The 20445-nt window shown below is 42.9% G+C and overlaps 1 protein-coding gene across 7 annotated transcripts in view; it reads left to right on the forward strand.

Moving 5' to 3' along the window:
* TTC12 (tetratricopeptide repeat domain 12) overlaps positions 1-20445 on the forward strand; it is a 282909-nt gene that overhangs the window by 164046 nt on the left and 98418 nt on the right. For all 7 annotated transcript variants that reach the window (XM_069224366.1, XM_069224370.1, XM_069224367.1 and 4 more), the window contains one exon: positions 3544-3678. In XM_069224366.1, the coding sequence (XP_069080467.1) occupies positions 3544-3678 (135 nt within the window). The remainder of the gene's footprint in view (positions 1-3543; positions 3679-20445) is intronic.

The raw sequence follows: 20445 nt of genomic DNA on the forward strand, positions 1-20445 counted from the left end.
AAAGCAGCGCTGCAATTTGTCTTTCTGCGTTGCGTGACTTGTTAATAAATCTGACCCAAATTACATATGGAAGATATTGCTAGCCACCTCAGACGTACATGCCCCTATATAGTCATGAAACTCCTCATCAATTGCAATATGCTTATTATGGGATCTTATAGTGTGGTGGGCAATAACATGTTCTACCCTTGTCCAAGGGCTGTTCTTTTAAGTAATTTTACAAAGGCTATTAGCCTTTCACAATTTCACATTCAACACACTGACCACAACAATGCGGTATGTTTGTATCACATGATTATGGGGGCATGATTGGGGAACAACACAAACTATTAGAATACATAAATACACATAATCAGGACTGGATAAAATAGCTCTGGGGAATAATGCATACATAGTAGAGATCAGTGTCATGGAAGTGGAGTCATATATTTGAATATTGGTAGCTCCACTCAGACTTTAATTCTTCTAGAATCGATACAATGAGTGAGAATAAACTGAGTAATAATAATTAACATCTGTTATCAGTGTGAAAGACAAGAGACATGATAGATCTCATTACAGTTTCATTCATTCATTGTAGATATTGGTTTACAGCTAGTTATATAAAGGCACACAAACTATTGCCTCTGAAATCAGAACCACTGAGTTGGGAACAAAAAACACAAGTGTTACCTCAGCTGGAAGGAGTTGCTTGCCCTGTATGAGTGTTACATACAACAGAAAGTTATGTAAAGAAACTAAGGCCCAGATTAATTGTGTTGCCATTGTGTCTTTACTAAGATACGCAAAGCCACCTGGCATGGCTGTGGGTGGCTTGGTAAATGTGGAGTAATGCAAGGCAGTACAAATCTCTGCCTTGCATTACTCTGCCCTGGAAAGGAGTTCAGGTCATGATATTCCTATGTGAATTGCAGTATCCAATGTATGTCTGCTTTGGGTACGTTATCACAGTCACACTGGAGTGACAGACTGCTGATAAATATTAATATTAGAAAAAGGTCGAGTAACAAGAGGGAAATACATGGCAACATTTAAGATCACCACTAGACCTCAAGAAGCAGAGGAGCACAGTGTCAGACTGCTATGTAGCAGCAGCCAAATTGAACCTTTAGCTTGCCAGTGGGCACACGTCTTTGTTTTTCACCTACTTGGTTGAGTTTAGGAGCTCAGTTTAATGCTGCCCCAGGTCAACCAGGACATCTGTAAAATAGACTAAAATCAGTTGTGTGGTGGCTGCTGACTTGGCTTTGTTCCTGTTCTAGGCATGAAAGTAGCAGTTGACTAAAAGTTGTACTTTTCTTTATGTCAGAGGTGGGGATTGGGTGTCGGATTTTCCGATGCGGCACAGACAGTGCGTTGTTTCTTTCCATGCTACAAGCAGCTTTGCTTCGATTTCCGGCGTGCAGTCTTGTGTCCTCACTGCGATGTGGGGTTCTTTGGACGCCCAGGGAAGATGCGTTGAAATCCTGTGCATGCGGGACGAAGTCACAGACGTTGCGTTGATCCGGTAGGCATTGCGTCAAATTTTCTGCACACGGTAGGTGCTGCGTCGATTCTTCACTCAGCAAGTCAGGCTGCGTTAGTCCGGCTCTGCTGTGCATCGGTCTGGTAGGGCTGTGCGTCGAATTTCCGATCCCTACGCAGACGCTGCATCGATCTTCACTTGGGAAGGCAGGCTGCGTTGTACCGGTTCAGCTGTGCAGCAGTTTTACCGTCGCAAGGCAGGCTGTGAGTCGTTTCCGGCAGACTGTGCTTCGATTTTTCGGCGCGCAAGGAGTTTCCTTGAAGAGATGAAGTCTTTGTGGCCCTGAGAAAACAGGAGGCAAGCCTAATACAAGCCCTTGGAGAGCACTTCTCAGCAAAGTCAGAGGCCAGCAAGGCAGCATGGCAACAGCAAGGCAGCAGTCCTTCACAGCAAAACAGTCCAGGTGAGTCCTTCGGGCAGCCAGGCAGTTCCTCTTGACAAGGTTGCAGGTCCAGGTCCAGGTCCAGAAGTGTCTGATTTGGTGGGGTCAGGGACCCAGTTTATATACCCAAAAATGCCTTTGAAGTGGGGGAGACTTCAAAGAGTGGTTTTGAAGTGCACAAGGTCCCCTTCCAGTACAGGTCTGTCTGCCAGGGACCCGGTAGGGGGTTTGACAGTCCATTGTGTGAGGGCAGGCTACACAATGGAAATGTAAGTGTCAGGCCCTCCACCCTTCCAGCCCAGGAAGGCCCATTCAGTATGCAGATGAGTGCAGGTGTGACTGAGTATCCTGTGTTTGTGGTTGACTGGGTGAAATGAACAAGGGAGCCCTGACCAGCCCAGCCCAGACGTGGATTGGATACGGGTTATAAGGCACTGATGGATTTTAAGTACAGAGAAATGCTCACTTTCTAAAAGTGGCATTTCCAAAATAGTAATAAATAATCCAACCTCACCAGTAAGCAGGATTTTCTAGTACCATTCTGGCCATACTAAATATGACCTGGTACCCCTTTTTGATCAGAATCTACAACTCAAACAGTATTTGAGGGTAGCCCTAATGCTATCCTATGAAAGGAGCAGGCCTCACAGTAGTGGAAAATCAATTTAGGAGTTTTCCACTACCAGGACATATAAAAACACACAGGTACATGTCCTGCCTTTTGCCTACATAGCACCCTGCCATATGGGTTACCTAGGGCACACGTTAGGGGTGACTTAAATGTAGAAAAATGAAGGTTTAAGGCTTGGCAAGTACTTTTAAAGTGAAACTGCACACACAGGCCTTGCGGTGGCAGGTCTGAGACATGGTTAAGGGGCTACTTATGAGGGTGGCACAATCAGTGCTGCAGGCCCTCTAGTAGCATTTAATTTACAGGCCCTCTGCACATGTTATGCACTTTACTAGGGACTTACAAGTAAATAAAATATGCCAATTGGGTATGAGCTAATATTACCATGTTTTTAGGGAGAGATCACATGCACTTTATCAATGGTTAGCAGTGGTAAAGTGCCCAGAGTTCTAAAGCCAACGAAAATGAGGTCAAAAAAAGAGGAGGAAGGCAAAAGGTTGGGGGTGACCCTGCAGAGTGGCGATTTCCAGCACTGTATAATCAACATTAGCTCAAAGCAGTGCATAATAAGCCTAAGTGTGCTGCTGGAGCCATAAATGCTTTTTTAGTTTTCCATCCTTTCAGGCTGAGTTGCTTAGTACCACATTATCATTTATTGGCCATTGTCCCACAGATTGATGTGCTTAATCTGCAATAAGCAAGTCTTTTTGCACATGTCATGTTAAATTTTTACAATTTTGTTAGTGGTATCATACATTTTTATGTAAAATGCGTTGTAGGTGCTATTTTTATAAGATGAAATATTGGGGCTGCTGAGCTTGTTTTAATCGATATTCTTTTAAGTAAAATCCACATTTATTAGAATAATTCAGGTTGATCTTATGTCTGATATTTTTATTTTGAAACCATGTTATTGTAATTTTGTATGTTTGTTTTAATTAATGTTTATCGCTTAACTGACTAATAAACGTACTTAAACACAAATTCCTGTTACATTTTTTAAAGAAAAATAGGAAAAGGGTGCCCCCTGCTATTGTGCCCGAATTCATAGCTGTTATGCTAAGCCTGAGTTTGGATGCCGGTATCCGTCTGCAGATGTCCGACTCTGAAGATCTCTGGAAGGCGTGCTTAGGGGCCCTGGTGAGTATTGTATGTATTCTTTCTATCCCATGTGGGGTTTTGAAGCCCTTAACCACATGGATAGCAAACTGCGCAATAAAGAGTGTGTGGTTCAAAGGGTTTCGTTCTTTGTCTTCAGTCTGTTTTGGAAGTGTTTTCATACGATGCAGAATGACCTCCAAAGTATGGTTATTATGTTATGGGACCAGTGGCGTAGCGTGGGTTGTCAGCACCCGGGGCAAGGCAAGTAATTTGCGCCCCCTAACACGTGAATTTTAGCACTCGCAAGTGCGAGCGCGCCCCCCCCAGATGTTGCGCCCGGTGCGGCCGGCCCCCCCTGCACCCCCCACGCTACGCTGCTGTATGGGACACAGCATCTGGGACAGTAATAGATGAGGTTTTTTGAGAGAGATGTGCAAATTATAATCATAATAAGGATTGGAAGCCTGCACATGAGAGGGCTAGACCCAAAGTCCCTGATTGCTTGCTGCCTTACAGCGCAGGAGCAGCAGGTCTGCCTGCCTCATGTTACCCTTCTGTCCCCACCCCTCTGTGCGAGCCTAATACTTTTCTGAGGTGCCAGAGATCTTTGCTCTTTCTAGGTTTCATAAGGAGACACTCCCCTGACCATTTAGAATTTCCTTCTCGACAACTGAATCACTGACACAATATTGTGGTAAACAATATAGTTGACAAAAACAGCTTGTCAAAAATACCGTTTACCATGATATTGTGATCCTATACTTATAATAGTAAGTTCAAAAATATTGGGAGAAATACCCTTGACACTAATATCTTCCAAAAGTACACAAAAATATCAGGTTTTTAACATAGAGTTTAAACTAGTAACTTAAATATTTTAATATATACTTTTAACATAATGTAAATTGAATATATTCCACTAATATTTAATACTTTATATGTGTACATATGTATGTATAGAGTATTATAAAAACATATTTTACATTATTTTAATTTCTAGATTTTAAATTGATTAATATGAACATATATTGCTATACATATATTCATACTAATAGATATAAATTATTAAAATTAATCTAATGTAAAATAAGTATTTGTTTATTTCTTTCACTATATATATAACATACATAAATACATACACACACAAAAAACATAAAATATAAAAATTTAATAACAGACTATATTAATGAATGTACACAAATAGAAAATAGATGTAAAAATGAAAACAACTCATTTAAAATATAAAAAAATAACACAATTAGTGCCATAAACTCTATTTAACCAACAATATTAAAACTTTTGGGGTCTAAGAATATTGAATAGACTATTCCCACTGTAGTCTGTGCAACAGTAAGGAAAGCGTTGGATTTCGCAGACAGCACAACAGAAGGAAAGTGTTGGAGTTTGGAGGGATAAGATTTACTATTCCCACCTCCAGTCTGTGCAACAGAAGGGAAAGCATTGAATTTCAGAGGGATTATTAAATGTACTATTCCCACTCCAGTCTGTGCAACAGTGGGGAAAGTGCTAGACTTTGGAGGGGTAAAATGTACTATTCCCAATCCAGTCTATGCAAAACCAGGGAAAGCATTGGATTTTGAAGGGGTAAAATGTATTATTCTCACTCCAGACAGTGCAACTGTAGCGAAAGTGTTTAACTTTGGAGGGTATAAATAATTGTTAATTAATTATTACTTAATAAACATCCTAACCTATACCCCTACAAACCTAACAACGACAAATAACATATACTGAAAATAAATTAGTATTACATAATTTAATATCAATCATATAATTAAATATATATTTTTAAATAATTCATATTTATTAACTAATTAAGTTCCCACCCTATCCTTCTATAACCCCAGCAACCCTCTACAACAGTGGTTCCAACCTTTTAACTTCTGTGGGCTCCCACTTTATCATTACTGGGACCCAGGGACCCCCACTGAATCATTAGTAGAATCCAGGGACCCACCACTGAGTCATTACTGAAAGCTGGGGACCTAGTCTGTTAATATTATTTAATTGTCTAAGTAGTCGCGGACCTCCTGAGGAGGCTTTGCGGACCCCTGGGGCTCCCCGGAACACAGGTTGGGAACTACTGCCCTACAACACTATAAATTACTTTTTTTTTTAAATAAAAAAAATCTAAATCACTTAATTATTACAAGCTATCAAGCTATATTTTAAAACAATAACCTTTACATAACCAATTGTAACACATAAGATTAATATATCAACTAACACACATTTAAATAATTAAAAAACAGTATTTTTAACCATTATATTATTGCAAACTATATTAAAAACATCAATATTAGTTAAAACAATATTATTACCTAGAAAATGATATTCTTATCAACGATATGTGTGCATCACAATATTTGTGTATCCCTATATTTATTTGCCTGTATTTATGCCTCCCAATATTTTTGAATAGATATTTTGTCCAAACACCCAGACAACTAATATTTTACGTATTAATAGTGAATGACATTTAAGGGTTAAGAAGAAACGATATGGTGAAAGAAAGCTTACCCTGCTTCCCTTTTCTCGAGTCGGACATAGATGTAATAGTTTCCATTTTGTTCAATCTTGTCCCAGTTCTTCTCTGACCTGCGAGCATTGCAAAAAACACCTGTTACATGTATTCCCAAGTCAATTTTCTTGAGATCTCCTTTGCCTGTTCCCTTCCCATTCCCCTCCCCCCCCCATCCCTATCAACTCTGCCACTACCTCTAGCAAGATGCCTTTGATCTGGAACAAGAGCAATTAGGCCTCATTTCCTGTCCTAGACAACTCACAGTTCAACTTCTCTGAATGCCAACTCCAGTCAGCGGAGGTTTATTGAGCATGCTGGACTACTACAGCTGAAGGCTGCCCTGGTGGAGCAGAACCTTTGCTTGACTTGCTCATACAAAAGCTCTGGCCTTGGGCCCTTACAATTGAAAAGACAAGACTTGCAATATGCCTTTATCTGCATTAGAAGATGTAAATACGCCATGTTCTGCCAGCAATGAAAAATCAAACTACTCCCTACAACATTAAGGCTGGTCGCACAACAGTCATTTTACACTAATCGAGCTGTGGAATTTCCTTTCTCAGTTACTCTGAACTCCAAGAACAGCAACACAGTGAGTTGTCAAATTTGGTTTTACTGTTCATGCTAGAAATATGTTTTTGTTCCTCTTGTTTATGTTTTAATCTCTTGTTTGTGATCAGGAGAAAGCATCAATTTATGCAAATAAATTCATAAATATCATATTTAGCTATCCTTGCCTAGTACACCTCAAGTCCAAGGTTTTAACAAGAATCAGTAAAACTGCTGACCTTTTTAATTCAGATGCCTAAACATTTATTTGCCAAGTGTAGTAATGCTTTCAGCTTTAGCCAAAAAAAATAAGCAGATGTTTGCCTCTTGCCATGTTCTTGAGATGATTTGGCCAACGATTCTCACTACCTCTTCTTGATACATCATCAAATTAGCTGTCGGGGCAGGTGGATAATTGAACATTAAAACAGTGCTATGGCCTTTTTGGCTAGTACTCTAAGAACCAATCGAACATTTGGTGTGACCTCACATGTACACCCAAACAAGAATGCAGAGCATAATGAAGATCAATATCAGACCTCCACATAGAGAAGTTATGCTGTGTGTTTTCTGACAACACTTATTTGAATTGGGGAATATCATAATTATAGGGGCAGTCACTGCCTCCTAAAAGTTACACTGAGGACACTGATCCAGTTTAAACCAGCTATATCTGAGCCTGTATACAGTGCTCACATGCATTCAGGTCAGGCACAGGGTTGAAAAGGGTTACACAAGCACCTTTATCCTGGTGCACAGAACCCTCCATTGGGCGCCATTGATCACTCTATCATCTACTTTCGCTACCCGTGCAGCTCTGGCTCCCTCCACTGTAAGGGCTTCAGCCCTTGTATTTTATTGCTTGTAATTCTTTAACTGCTGGCATAATGCAGCAGTTTTGTTAGTCACTGTCTGTAAAAATTGGATTACTGATTAATGGGGGTGAAACCCTACTAAAGCAGCAACTACAATCCTTGTCAGTGGGAAGTCACAAGCAACCCCAAATTAACCTCTGCTCAAACCTCTGGTAGTTGGGCAAAGAGCTGCCAGGCTTAACTTTGAGGCAATGTGTAAAGTATTTCTCCAGTATTAGGGTATCTTTCATAGATTGACATGCTTGAATCATTCCCCGTCGTCGAAGTGGGAGTCCCACGGTACATAGAAAGCAATAAATAGATAAAGAATTTGTTTTGGTTTTTTTCACTGTAGTCCGTTACAAAACTGAATGTGTTTTTTCCTATTATCAGCCTCATTAGAAAAAAACCCAAACTTCAGCCAATCAGGCGAGACCACCCCTTTAGAATCCTCAGCACAGAGGCTCAGTCTCTCAGATTTTCTACCGTACGTCGTGTGTAAGGGAGTCTCCCTGAGCTCTGTTCAGTTTACTTTCTCTTCAAGAGATATTCTTCTACTTTCACTTTTGTTCTTACTGTAGTACTTTTTCCATCATGTCTACAGCAAGAAAAGGTTTGTTTATACCTTGTGAGACCTGTGGAAAGTTAAGGCTTCATTGTGAGGACCCTCACAAGGAATGCATATACTGTCTCCATCCAGAGCATAAGGTCAAGCACTGTAAAATCTGCAGGACCTTTCCCAACAAGACTCTGAGAGACAGGGAAGCCAGGCTCTTACTTTGGCTTCAGAAAAGAAAAGCCAGAGAAGCTCTTTCCGAGGAGGAGGACAGCGACACATCAGTGGCCTCAAAGAAGAGGAAGAGGTCTGTGGAGAGCTTCTCCCCCAAGAGCAGTAAGTCAGCCAAGAAGCTGCATGCATTTAAGGACAAACCTGAGGAACACGCTTCAACATCCAGGTGGTAAGGTTCGTTCAGAGCCATCTACACCTGCTTCCTCCTCAAAGAAGCTCAAAAGATCTTCGCGTTCCCTGCCACCGTCGACGTCCAGGAAATCCACACCGTCGACGAGCGCATCGTCGACGGCAGGTCTTCCTTCATCGACGACAACAGCGACGGCCACGTTTACGGCTCCGTCGTCGCCAATGATTGTTACCTCGTCTCCACTGTCATCTACGACTATAACGTCGGTGAGCTTAAAATACGGTCCATCACCTGCTCACACCTTGAAGATTACAAAGAAACCGTCAACGGGTAAGAAGATAAAGTCTCTATCGTCGACGCACTCATCGACGGGTAAATTCCGGGGCTCTTTGTCGACGATCCCACCGACGGAAGGAGCGACGGTGCGGCAATCCATTTTGCCCTCTGAGACGACACACCCGTCGACGGCACCTCCGTCGACGGCACCTCCGTCGACGGCAGCCCCGTCGACGGAAACTTCGTCGACATTGGCACCGTCGACGGCAACTTAGTCGACGCTCGCATCACCGATAACGGCTCCACTGACGACGGCTCCGTCGACGCCCACACCGTCGACGAGAACACCATCGACGAACGCACCGTAGACGACGACTCCGTCGACGGCTCAATTTCCTGATCCTATACCCAAGCATTTTGGAGCATCTCCTTACCTACCTCAGAGAATTCTACCAATAAAGAGCAAGTCTTCTCTCCTACTTCCATCCCATACATCACCTAGTAAAGTCACACCAGTACCTCCGCAACATCTCTTTGCTGACGAGGAGGAGGAGGAGGATGATGTATATTCGGATGATGGGTTTTTCCCAGTGGCACGTAGCCCCTCAGAACTACGGATTAAATGTCAGGAGGAGGATGAAGAAGAAAGTGACCAGCTTTATTTAGATCAGCAGAGGCAGTGTCACCTGCAACCTCAAGAGCAGCAGGAGCAGACGGTCCAGATGCCTGTCTCTTTGATAACTAACCTACAGCAAGTGATGCAGGACTATTATTCTAGATTTCCTCCACCTGGCTCCTCTACCCCGGTGGAACCTTCGCATATGCCAATATCCACCCCTGTTCGACCATCTGAATCTACGGAACCTATCCCAGGTCCTTCATCTGGACAGGATGTTGATCCACCTTCGTCTGAGGATGAGCAGGAAGAAGGTGAAATTCAGGACACTGACTCAATCATTCCAGAATGGGATGAATATCAAATTCAAACACCATCTCCTTCTACGCCTCCACCAGTAGACTCTCCACCGCAGCATATTGGTGGTTTTCATAGTGTAATGGAAAGAGCTGCAAAACGATTTCAACTGCCAATAACATCAAAGCAGTCAGACTGTTTTCTATATGACTTCAAGGAGGATACTAGGAAGTCAGTAAGAGCTATACCCATTGTTGACTTCATTTGGGAAGAGGGTCTTAAGGTCATGCAGACTCCATCCTCCATACCAGCAGTATTACCGAGACTTGAGAAAAAATATAAAGCACCGGACAATTCTCCAGCATGTTTGGTTAGTCACCCTAAACCAGACTCGGTCATATCGCAGGCAGCTCAGAGAAGGTCCAGAAATCCATCATCATCTTTGACTGCCCCCCCAGATAAAGAGGGACGTCGGTTGGATTCCATTGGGAAAAAGTTCTCAACGATGGCGGCCACTACAGTTAGAGCAGCAAATTCCCTAGCAATCCTAGGAAGGTACGACCGCCAGATGTGGTCCGATATGTCGCAGTTTATAGATCTGTTACCTGAAGATAGTAGAGCAGAAGCGCGCGAAATTTTACAGGAGGGTGAGAAGATCTCGGCTGAGATAGTAGACTGCGCCATAGACGTCTCGTCTACAGGTTTCCGCCAGCTAGCCGGAGCAGCCGTGCTCAGGCGTCAAGGGTGGCTGAAAGCTACATCGTTCTGACCAGACATACAATTAAAGATACTAGACATGCCATATGATGGTGAACTCTTGTTCGGCAAGCATGTAGACGATGCTTTGCAATCTATCAAAACAGACACTGAGACAGCCAGATCTCTGGCAGCATTACAATACAAAAGACAGCCCTTTCGGGGAGCGAGAGGGAGAGGAACCTTTTCTTATAGAGGCGGAGCACATCAGTACCGTCAATACTCCTCTTACCAGGGACAGTTTCGTTCCACCTTTGGCCAGCAACAACCACATTCCTTTCGACAACAGTCATCCACACATTTCAGACAGCAAGCGAGAGGAAAGTCGACTTACAAATCCAAAGAGGCAGCAAGAAAGCACTGACCTTCATCAGATGCCTGCATCCAACCCCTATATCAGCACTCTAATAGGGGGCAGAATTCCAAATTCCTCCACCAGTGGTCCCAAATTACTTCAGACAAATGGGTGCTCGATATTGTCAACCAAGGACATACACTAGAATTCAATCAGCCTCCCCCTCATGTACCACCAAGAGGTCCCCCGCCGGCCCATCTCAACGAACTTCTGGTGCAGATTGCTATCTTAATGGAGAAGGGAGCAACAGAGATCGTACCAAAGTACCAGAGGGGAACAGGCTTTTACTCCTGCTTCTTCCTTATACGTAAAAAAACAGGAGACTGGAGACCTATTTTAGATCTTTGTTCTCTCAACAGATACCTCAAGAAGCAATCTTTTCGCATGATCTCCCTTCAAGACGTCCTACGCCTACTCAACCGGGGGGATTTTATGACATCCTTAGATCTCCAGGACGCATATTTCCACATCCCCATTCACCCCAGTCATCGGAAATTCTTACGATTCAGGGTTGCAGGCACTCATTACCAGTTCAGAGTGTTGCCCTTTGGCCTCAGATCGGCACCAAGAGTATTCACCAAGGTTTTGGCACCAGGTGCAGCCCACCTCAGTCAACTAGGGATACAGGTGTTCCCGTATTTAGACGACTGGCTAATAAAGGCACGAACAATGTCAAAAGCTGCCAGGGACACGAAGACATGTCTATCTCTCTTCGGGACACTAGGCTTAACAGTCAATTACCCCAAGTCTCATCTAGATCCTTCCCAGAACATCACCTTTCTAGGAGCCGTCTTGGACACAGTCCAAGCAAGAGCCTTTGCTTCGCACAACAGACGAAAGAGACTTCAAGATCTAGCAACACGTCTCTGCAAAAGAAGGTCCGCTTCTGTTCGGACTTACAAGTCTTTTCTGGGGATGCTTTCGTCTTGCATTCCATTGATAGAAAACTGTCGTCTGCACATGAGAACACTTCAACAGCAATTAGACAATCAATGGAAACAAATAGAAGGATCTTTCGACGATGTAGTTCGGATAACCCCATCAGCAAAACAAGCTCTCAAATGGTGGAAGGATACCCCCCTCATCTCGGAAGGTCTCTCATTCCTGAAGGACAAACCAGTGCATATTATAACAACAGATGCATCCTTAGAGGGATGGGGCACACATTTGCAAGATCTATCAGTGAGAGGGAAATGGTCCACTCAGGAGTCGACTCTTCACATAAACGTATTGTAGTTAAGAGCAGTTGCCTTGGCACTCAAGGCCTTCCTCACCAACATCAGGGGTTCCTCAGTCTTGATAAGAACAGACAACACCACAGTCATGCATTACCTCAACAAACAGGGGGGCACAAGATCGCAGGCATTGTCGTTAGAAACACAGAAACTGTGGCATTGGGTGATTCAGCATCAGATATCCATCAGAGCAGAACATCTTACGGGGATCTCCAACGCCTGGGCAGATGCCTTAAGCAGGACTCGAACCAGCTGCCACAAGTGGGAACTCAATCAGTCAGTTCTCGACCGCCTCTTGCGTCGTTGGGGTAAGCCCAGTCTGGATCTCTTCGCAACCAGAGACAACAAGAAATGCCAACACTTCGCAAGCTGGCGACCACAGAAAGGATCAAAGGGGAATGCGTTTTTGATCAGATGGTCAGGGATTTATGCATACGCTTTTCCCCCGCTTCCACTAATCCCGAGACTTCTGCAGAAAATGAAGAGGGAGCCATGCCGGCTTCTATTAATTGCTCCCAAATGGCCACGCCAGTTTTGGTTCACAGAACTTCTATTACTCGCGGAGCAGCCTCACATACGGCTCAGGACACTGCCGGACTTGTTAACAACGAATCAGGGGCAGGTCAGTCATCCCAACCCGACATCTCTTCGATTATCAGCCTGGCTCCTGAATTCTATGAATTTGACGGCCTAGATATCCCTTCAGATTGCAGGGAGGTACTTGCCTGTACCAGGGCTCAATCTACAAACAGGACGTATAAGTTCAAGTGGAAAAGGTTTTGCATATGGTGTTCAACTTCCAACGTTCATCCTCTAAAGTCCTCTCCTGAACAGATTTTACCATATCTGTTGCATTTAGCCAAATCAGGCCTTTCCCATTCGTCTATCAGGGTCCACCTCGCTGCTATATCCCGTTTCCGACGAACATCTCACTCACCATCTTTATGGTCATCCAGGATAATAAAGCAATTTCTAAAGGGCTTGTTCAGGATGTTTCCACCGATTCACCGTCCTCCACCTCCGTGGCATTTAAATATTGTGCTCTCCCAATTAATGAAACATCAGTTTGAGCCCATTCATAAGGCAGACGTCAAATATATTTCTTGGAAAACAGCCCTCCTTCTGGCCCTCACCTCAGCGAAGAGGGTTAGTGATATTCAGGCTTTCACAGTCTCACCACCTTTTCTACAATTCAAATCAGAGGTGGTCATTTTAAGAACTAATCCAAAATGTATCCCCAAGGTTCCATCGACTTTTCATCTAAATGAGCTGGTGGTTTTGAGAAATTTTTTTCCAAATCTGCAAACTCCAGCGGAGCGCGCATTACATTCTCTAGACATTAAACGATGTTTAAAATTCTATATACAAAGGACTAACAGTTTCCGTAAATCTGAGCAACGGTTTATTAGTTATGGGCGGATCAATAAAGGCAAGGCCGTTACTAAGCAGACCATAGCGCGCTGGATTCTTCTGCCATACAACTCTGCCACCAGTTAGCAGGGAAACCGTTATCATCCAATGTCAGAGCGCACTCCACTAGAGCGGTATCCACTTCGGCAGCTCTATTCGCAGGAGTCCCTCTGAACCAGATCTGCAGAGCGGCAACGTGGACACATGCCCACACCTTCACCCAGCACTACTGCCTGGAAGCTACTGACAGAATGGATGCTGTGGTAGGACAAGCAGTGTTACGTAATTTATTTGCATAAGGTGAGCCAATATTCTCTTTACACTCCATCCTCTATGTATTACCAGACTAATATTTTTCATGTATATAATCTCTTGCAAGGTTGATTAGCATAATGTAACTACCAATGTGAGTCCACATAGGAAGAATTGTGAACAGACATGCTTCTGGTGTTCAGAACTCAACCATTTTTCTTACTGCTGACTACTCTGATTCAAGCATGTGAATCTATGAAAGATACCCTAATACTGGAGAAGAAAATAAGTTACTTACCTGTAACTGTGGTTCTCCAGTATTGGTATCTTTCATAGATTCACATGCGACCCACCCTCCTCCCCATAGGGGCTCACCTCTTTTATTTTCCGTGTAACCACTAGTGCGGAGAAATCTGAGAGACTGAGCCTCTGTGCTGAGGATTCTAAAGGGGTGGTCTCGCCTGATTGGCTGAAGTTTGGGTTTTTTTCTAATGAGGCTGATAGTTACAAAACTGAATGTGTTTTTTCCTATTGACTACAGTGAAAAAAAAACAACAAAAAAAACAAGTTTTTTCTTTATCTATTTATTGCTTTCTATGTACCGTGGGACTCCCACTTCGACGACGGGGAATGATTCAAGCATGTGAATCTATGAAAGATACCGATACTGGAGAACCACAGTTACAGGTAAGTAACTTATTTTCTTACGCAGCACTTCAAACAGCAAAATCGAATCAGTAGAACTAGAGATATGCAAGCTTAATGATTTCAGTGAAAATCATGCCAAAAAGCACCAAGCACCAACTGCTGTTAAAAAGTCACTCTAGACTGGTACAAAGTCACAGTTTCAGGCTGACTGTGATGGAGCATGGGCCATCTACCTGGAGCCTCTTAGGTCCGCTAACCACAGTACTTCAATCCTGGTTGTGAAGAGATGCGGAGTCCCGCACTGAGGATGTATCTCACAGCAGAGGCAGTGTGAAGTCCGAGTGAGGATATGAGTCATGCACCAGTGGCGCTGGGGAGATGTGAAGTGCAATGTGAAGTTCTTGTTTAGAGAAGCATCATGCAGCCGCAGTTCCAATGGGCTGAGATGGCAAGGCGATGTCCTTGTGTAGAGATGCATTATGGAACGGTGGTACCAATGGGCTGTGATGTCAATGCAAAGCCCTTGCATCTGGGAGGTCCATGCAGCAGAGGTAATGCATTGGTTCCGAGGGCAATGCATTGAGCAGCAGAGGTGATGTGCCGGTTCTGCCGAAACCACACATGAGTTGGCAGAGCATCTTCTGGCTTACTTCCAAGGGTCCAGGGCTAGGGTTGCACCATTTTGGAGTACAGGACTCACAGATGGCAGAGTCCAGGTGCTGAGGTCAAGGTTGTTTGGAAGCCTGTTACGTCCTTGAGGTGTCTGCTTAGGAGGCCAGACAACTAGCCCTTGGAGCCACTCTGGGGTCCTGGGCCTAGAGATGCAGGGCTAGTCCTTCTCATGAGGGCATGAGGGCAGGAGAGCAGCAGGTCAGCACAAAAGGGCAGCAGTCCTTCAGGATAGCAGTCCAGCAGAGTGGCAGTCCTTCCAGAAGCACAGCAGTCCTTCACCCTGGCAGAGTCCACAGGCCAGAAGTATACTGAAAAGTTGGGTCTAAGGGTTCACTATTTATACCTGGTGCCCACTCTGTAGCGGAGGAATCTTCTAGAGGTTTCCACCCACCTGATGTTTCAGACATACCCTTCCTCTGCACCATCTTGTCTGGGGTCAGAAATGACTAGTGACAAACCTTTTGTGAGAGTGCTCAGGTAGAGCCTTTGTGATGTGCTAGTATAGTAGGTTACAGTTCCTCCACCACATTAACTTAGAGTAGCTCATCCTGCCAACACCTGTCTTCCCTTTGTCTCATCGTAGGAGAACAATACAAGAAGACCAACTGCTAGCTACACATAGTCATGTGACCCAGGATCAGGCTGCTGGCACCAAATGGTTAGGTCAAGAAAATGCCAGTTTTCTAAAAGTGGTATTTCCAGAATTCTGACTTAAAATCCGACTTAACCATTAAAGAGGGTTTTGGTTATAATTATTTAGAGATCAAACTTGAACTGTCTACCTGTTCCCGATTGGAAGTTATCACTTGATAAATGTACTTAGATAACTCCAATGTTGTCCTATGGGAGAGAGAGGCCTTGCAGTAGCAAAAAAATAATTTTTAGGAGTTTTTCAATACAATGACTTGTAAAGCTTAAAAGGTACATTTTCATCCTTTCAAATACACTGCACTCTGCCCATGGGGATGGGTTGGACCTACTCTAGGGGTGACATACATGTATTGAAAAGGATGGTTTGGGCCTGGCAAGAGGTTTTTCTTGCTAGGTCGACATGACAGTTTAAAGCTGCATACGCAGGCTGCAACAGCAGGCCTGAGACACGTTTAACAGGCTACTTCAGTGGGTGTCCCAATCAGTGTTGCTGGCCCACTAGTAACATTTAATTTACAGGCCCTGGGGACATGTGGTTCCACTTTACTAGGGACTTACAAGTAAATTATTGAGGCCAATTGGGCGTAAGCCAGTTCTACATATCTAGAGAAGAGAGCAAAAGCCCTTTAGCACTGGTTAGCAGTGGTAGAGTGTGCAGAGTCCAAAAGCCAGCAAAAACAAAGTCAGCAACACAGGATGGTTAAAGGCAACCACACCAAGGATGGCAGGTCTAACACGGTCACTGCTGGTGTCAGCAGTGCCTCAGTCACTATCACTACTAGTGACTTAAGTGCTGAGTCACCTTCTATGCTACAGCCAGCAGTACCATCAGACATTGTTACTGGCAGTACAACAAAATCCCATGCACTGTCACTACAATCGTCACCATTTCTCCTGTTGTTTGTGTGATGTCACAGTCACTGCTGGGCTGTCTTAGTGATATTGTCACCACTGCCCTCAGGCTCTCTTAGGGCTGGTGTAACTATTGACCCCAGTAACTATCAAGGCTCTTTTCAGAAATGCCCCATTTATTGTATGTGCTATATCACCAGTGTTCTAGGAATTATAAATTCTGGTGTCACCAGTGCCCTATTCGCTCTCATTAGTGTTGTCACTAGTACCCTCACACTCGCGCTACTAGAGCGCGTCAGTGCTAATCCCTCCAGTGGCTTAGTCACCATCAGTGGAGGCCTCATGTGTGCCCTAGTCACAATCACTCATCAGAGCCCCAGTCACTGCCAGTGCTGCTGTGACCAGTGGCCCACATTACCAATAGTGCCTGTGGTATCATCATCAAATCAAATCTGATTTATTGTATAGTAAATAAAAACCTTTACAATTTATTTGTAACTTTTCAACACACTTCCTTTTAAAACCATCAGTTCAGACAGCATGCTAAAACCATTATAATGCAACTTATAAAAATTATAATCAAAACCATTTCATATAAAAAGCAGTTAATTATCCTTGCCTGGTACTGGCACATAAAAGCTCCAAAACTCTATCCTTTACAAAAAGCCTTCTATATTAAGGGAAAGTGCGTAATACATATTTCTAACCGTAAACATCACACGAAATATGTCATATAAAAGTACACATGCAGAGCACTTTACCATTAACAATGCTAACTGTATCCCTAACTACAAGCCATTGATGTCCATCAATTTTGTTTCCAGCAACTCTTAAATATTTCATGAATCGACAGTTCCTCATTGCACCTGTAGATGACAGACTCACAATCACTGCCTGCCTACATGTTTGAACCCCTCGCTGATTGAAGTGAACTTTCAGCAACTGCCTTCTTGTAATAGAGCTGGGCACAGGCAAGTAATGTGTATGATATCCTCCTCCCAGATTTCATACAATCGGCAACGCTCCTTTGCATCCACCTTTTTGCATACTCTCCTTTTAATTTCTCCTGGGTGAAGGCCAAAACGATTATACATAAAATCAATTTTTAACTGCCTCGGCCTTACAGCCTCCTAGTAAGCTAGGCACTTAAGTATCTTATATTCATTTAAAACTGTCCAAGCATACAACCTACGTGACAGAATATCTTTATCCTTGAGCATAGATGTTCTCTTGATGATACCATTAAGCAATTTAATAAAGGCGGCTGGCGACGGAGAAGTTTCCTATAATGTTTAAAACCCTAGCTCTTAAGGGCCAGGTCAAAATAACGGCGTGCTGTTGCAGTTTCATTGGTTTGCAGTTCCTGCTAGAGGGCTTGACACAGTTGGATTCCTGAAGCAAAGCTAATTTTTTTCCAGATTTTTACATAATCCCCTTTCCTTGCTATTAACTGGTTGGATAATCCAAATTCCACCTTCTAAACTACATTTGGAGGGAGGCAAAACAGCGATCATAATATTTTGGATGAAGTTGAATTTATCAGAACTGCATCCCTGCCCCGAAGTGCTACGCTTCCAATGTAATACTCAGAACAAGGTTTGCCGAAATTACTTTCAATAGAGGTAAAAAAACTCGGACCATCCAGAGTTCTTTGTAGGAGCCAGGGTTGGTCATTGCGTTTCCCCATCAGGTCTTTCGTGTGTTGTTTAAAGGATGCTCTCTCATCAAAGAGTACTCCTAAATATCTCTAGACTGTTGTCTGCTCCAGTTGTTCACCATATGTACACCATTTATGACTTGTCTGTATCCTGCAACTAACTTCCATGATCTTTGTTTTACTTAGATTCACGGTCTTTCTGTTGGTTGAAGAGAATACAAATAATTTGTCTGTAACTCATTGCAGCCCAATTTTTGTCTAGCTAAGCAAAATCACATTGTCTGCATATAATAAGTTTCAAATGTATATAGAACCTTTTTAGGGCATGAGAATTTAGTGCATCCAGTTTGGGCGTTAACCTGCTAGAAACAAATTAAACAAATATGGAGCCAGTATACAACCTTGCTTCAGTCCCTGACACACATAGATTCTCCTAGAAAAGGTAGAACCATCTCCAATTCGCACCTTTACCCAAGTGTCCGTATACAGCATCTGGATTGCTTTCTATATAATTATCCATCCCTTTCTGTTCATTGCAGGACTCTACCATTCAGGGGGTGTTGTCAGTGGTTCAAACCCAATGTATTGGGGGGGGGGGGGGTCCCCTCATGGCTCCGACATCCAAATACCACACCACTAGGGTGTTGAAGTGTCCTCTCTTCAACTTTCAAATGCTCATTTACATATGTAGGGAAAATACCTGCATAAAATGTATTTGTAATCTGGTATTTCTTATCAAAACTAACAACTGCAGACATTAAAAATTCACATATACTTAGCATTTTTTCACACAGTTCAATTAAGCCTATGGAAGGGAAGCCCAAAACTTCCACATACTAGTAATTTCAGGTACGTTGTTCCATTAATTCATCTTATGCTGCCAATGTGGGCAGTGCAGGGGTTTTAAAAAAACACCCAGTGTGCTACGAGACACGCCACCGTCATTGTCAGCATCTTGTCTTCTAAAGTAAGACCACCTCGTGTAGAACAGTCGATATTCAGATCTCTGCCAATATCCTCTAGGAGCAGCAGAAAATGCGGTACTATGGTAGTGAGAATGCATCTGGCCAACTTACTAGTCTCTGTAGTTATGACGGACCTATTTAGGTGTTCCGAACGATAAGAGAATCAAATGAATACTTACAAATCAATTAACAGTGTAACTCATTTGATCACACATTCAATCTTGGAGATGAAAATTCAAGTTCAAACATTTAGTACAAGTTTAAGGCAAGACTTATGTGAATGAGTCTCATACTATATAATTACAGAATTACCAAAAGTGAAGTTAAGCATTGAATCAATCACATAGTACAAGCATAAGGCATACAAGTATCTCTGGCAAAACAAAAGATAAGAAACAATACTTGTTGGTCAGAATCCAAATGGCGATCCTCCCGTCTAATCATTTGAAAGTTAACCTAATCTAAATATTCTAACTAAGCAATGGGAAACATAAGTATTTGTCCAGAAATACGAGGATTTGACTATCAGTCAAAAGTGTCAGCACAACAGAAACCTGAAAAGAAGCCAGAGAGATGTGCGTTGCATGAAGCCACTCAACGTAAGCAAGAATAGAGAGGTATTTACCTTTCAAAGTCTCAAGGGAATCCGCTCTAGTCAAAGGGTAGAAAGGGTGGGCATCACCTAATTAACTCAACAGAACTTTAGACCTTGCAGAACTTCAGAGAGTCCACGTCATCATCACCTGTGGTTTTCCATCTTCTGTGCACAGTATGGAATTTTTCACTCTCAATAAACTTCATCCCACAAACCAAACATCAGGACAACCTTGGATACCTCCTTAGTCCAGGAAATCACAACTAGAGTTCTTCTTTCTTCCGTTTGTTAGTTCTCCTTGCCAACATAAACACTCGTACCCCGTTATCTGAAATACACAGCATGCCTTTCATTGACTGTAAACTTGTTCAGATGCACCTGCAAATATAGAAAAATACACAATGAGCAAATCTCCATGTTAAAGTTTAAGCCTAAAACACATTTCAGGCCTTCGCTTGAGTCAACTTAACAAGCAGTTCAATGCACATTCAAAATACATAGTTACACATAGAGTTCTCCTCATAAGTATAATAAATGGCAAATAACTGTTATTATTTAACTTTTAACTGCAATAACGTAATCCCAATACATTGCAAATAAATGCATACATATATTAATTCATTTTATTATCAAATCCTAGATATCATTTCTACATTTGTACTTGTAAGTGCACCTTGAATAATATGATTTAGATGCACCAC

Source organism: Pleurodeles waltl, chromosome 3_1 (genome assembly GCF_031143425.1).
Source record: "Pleurodeles waltl isolate 20211129_DDA chromosome 3_1, aPleWal1.hap1.20221129, whole genome shotgun sequence".
Classification (NCBI taxonomy): Eukaryota; Metazoa; Chordata; class Amphibia; order Caudata; family Salamandridae; genus Pleurodeles; species Pleurodeles waltl.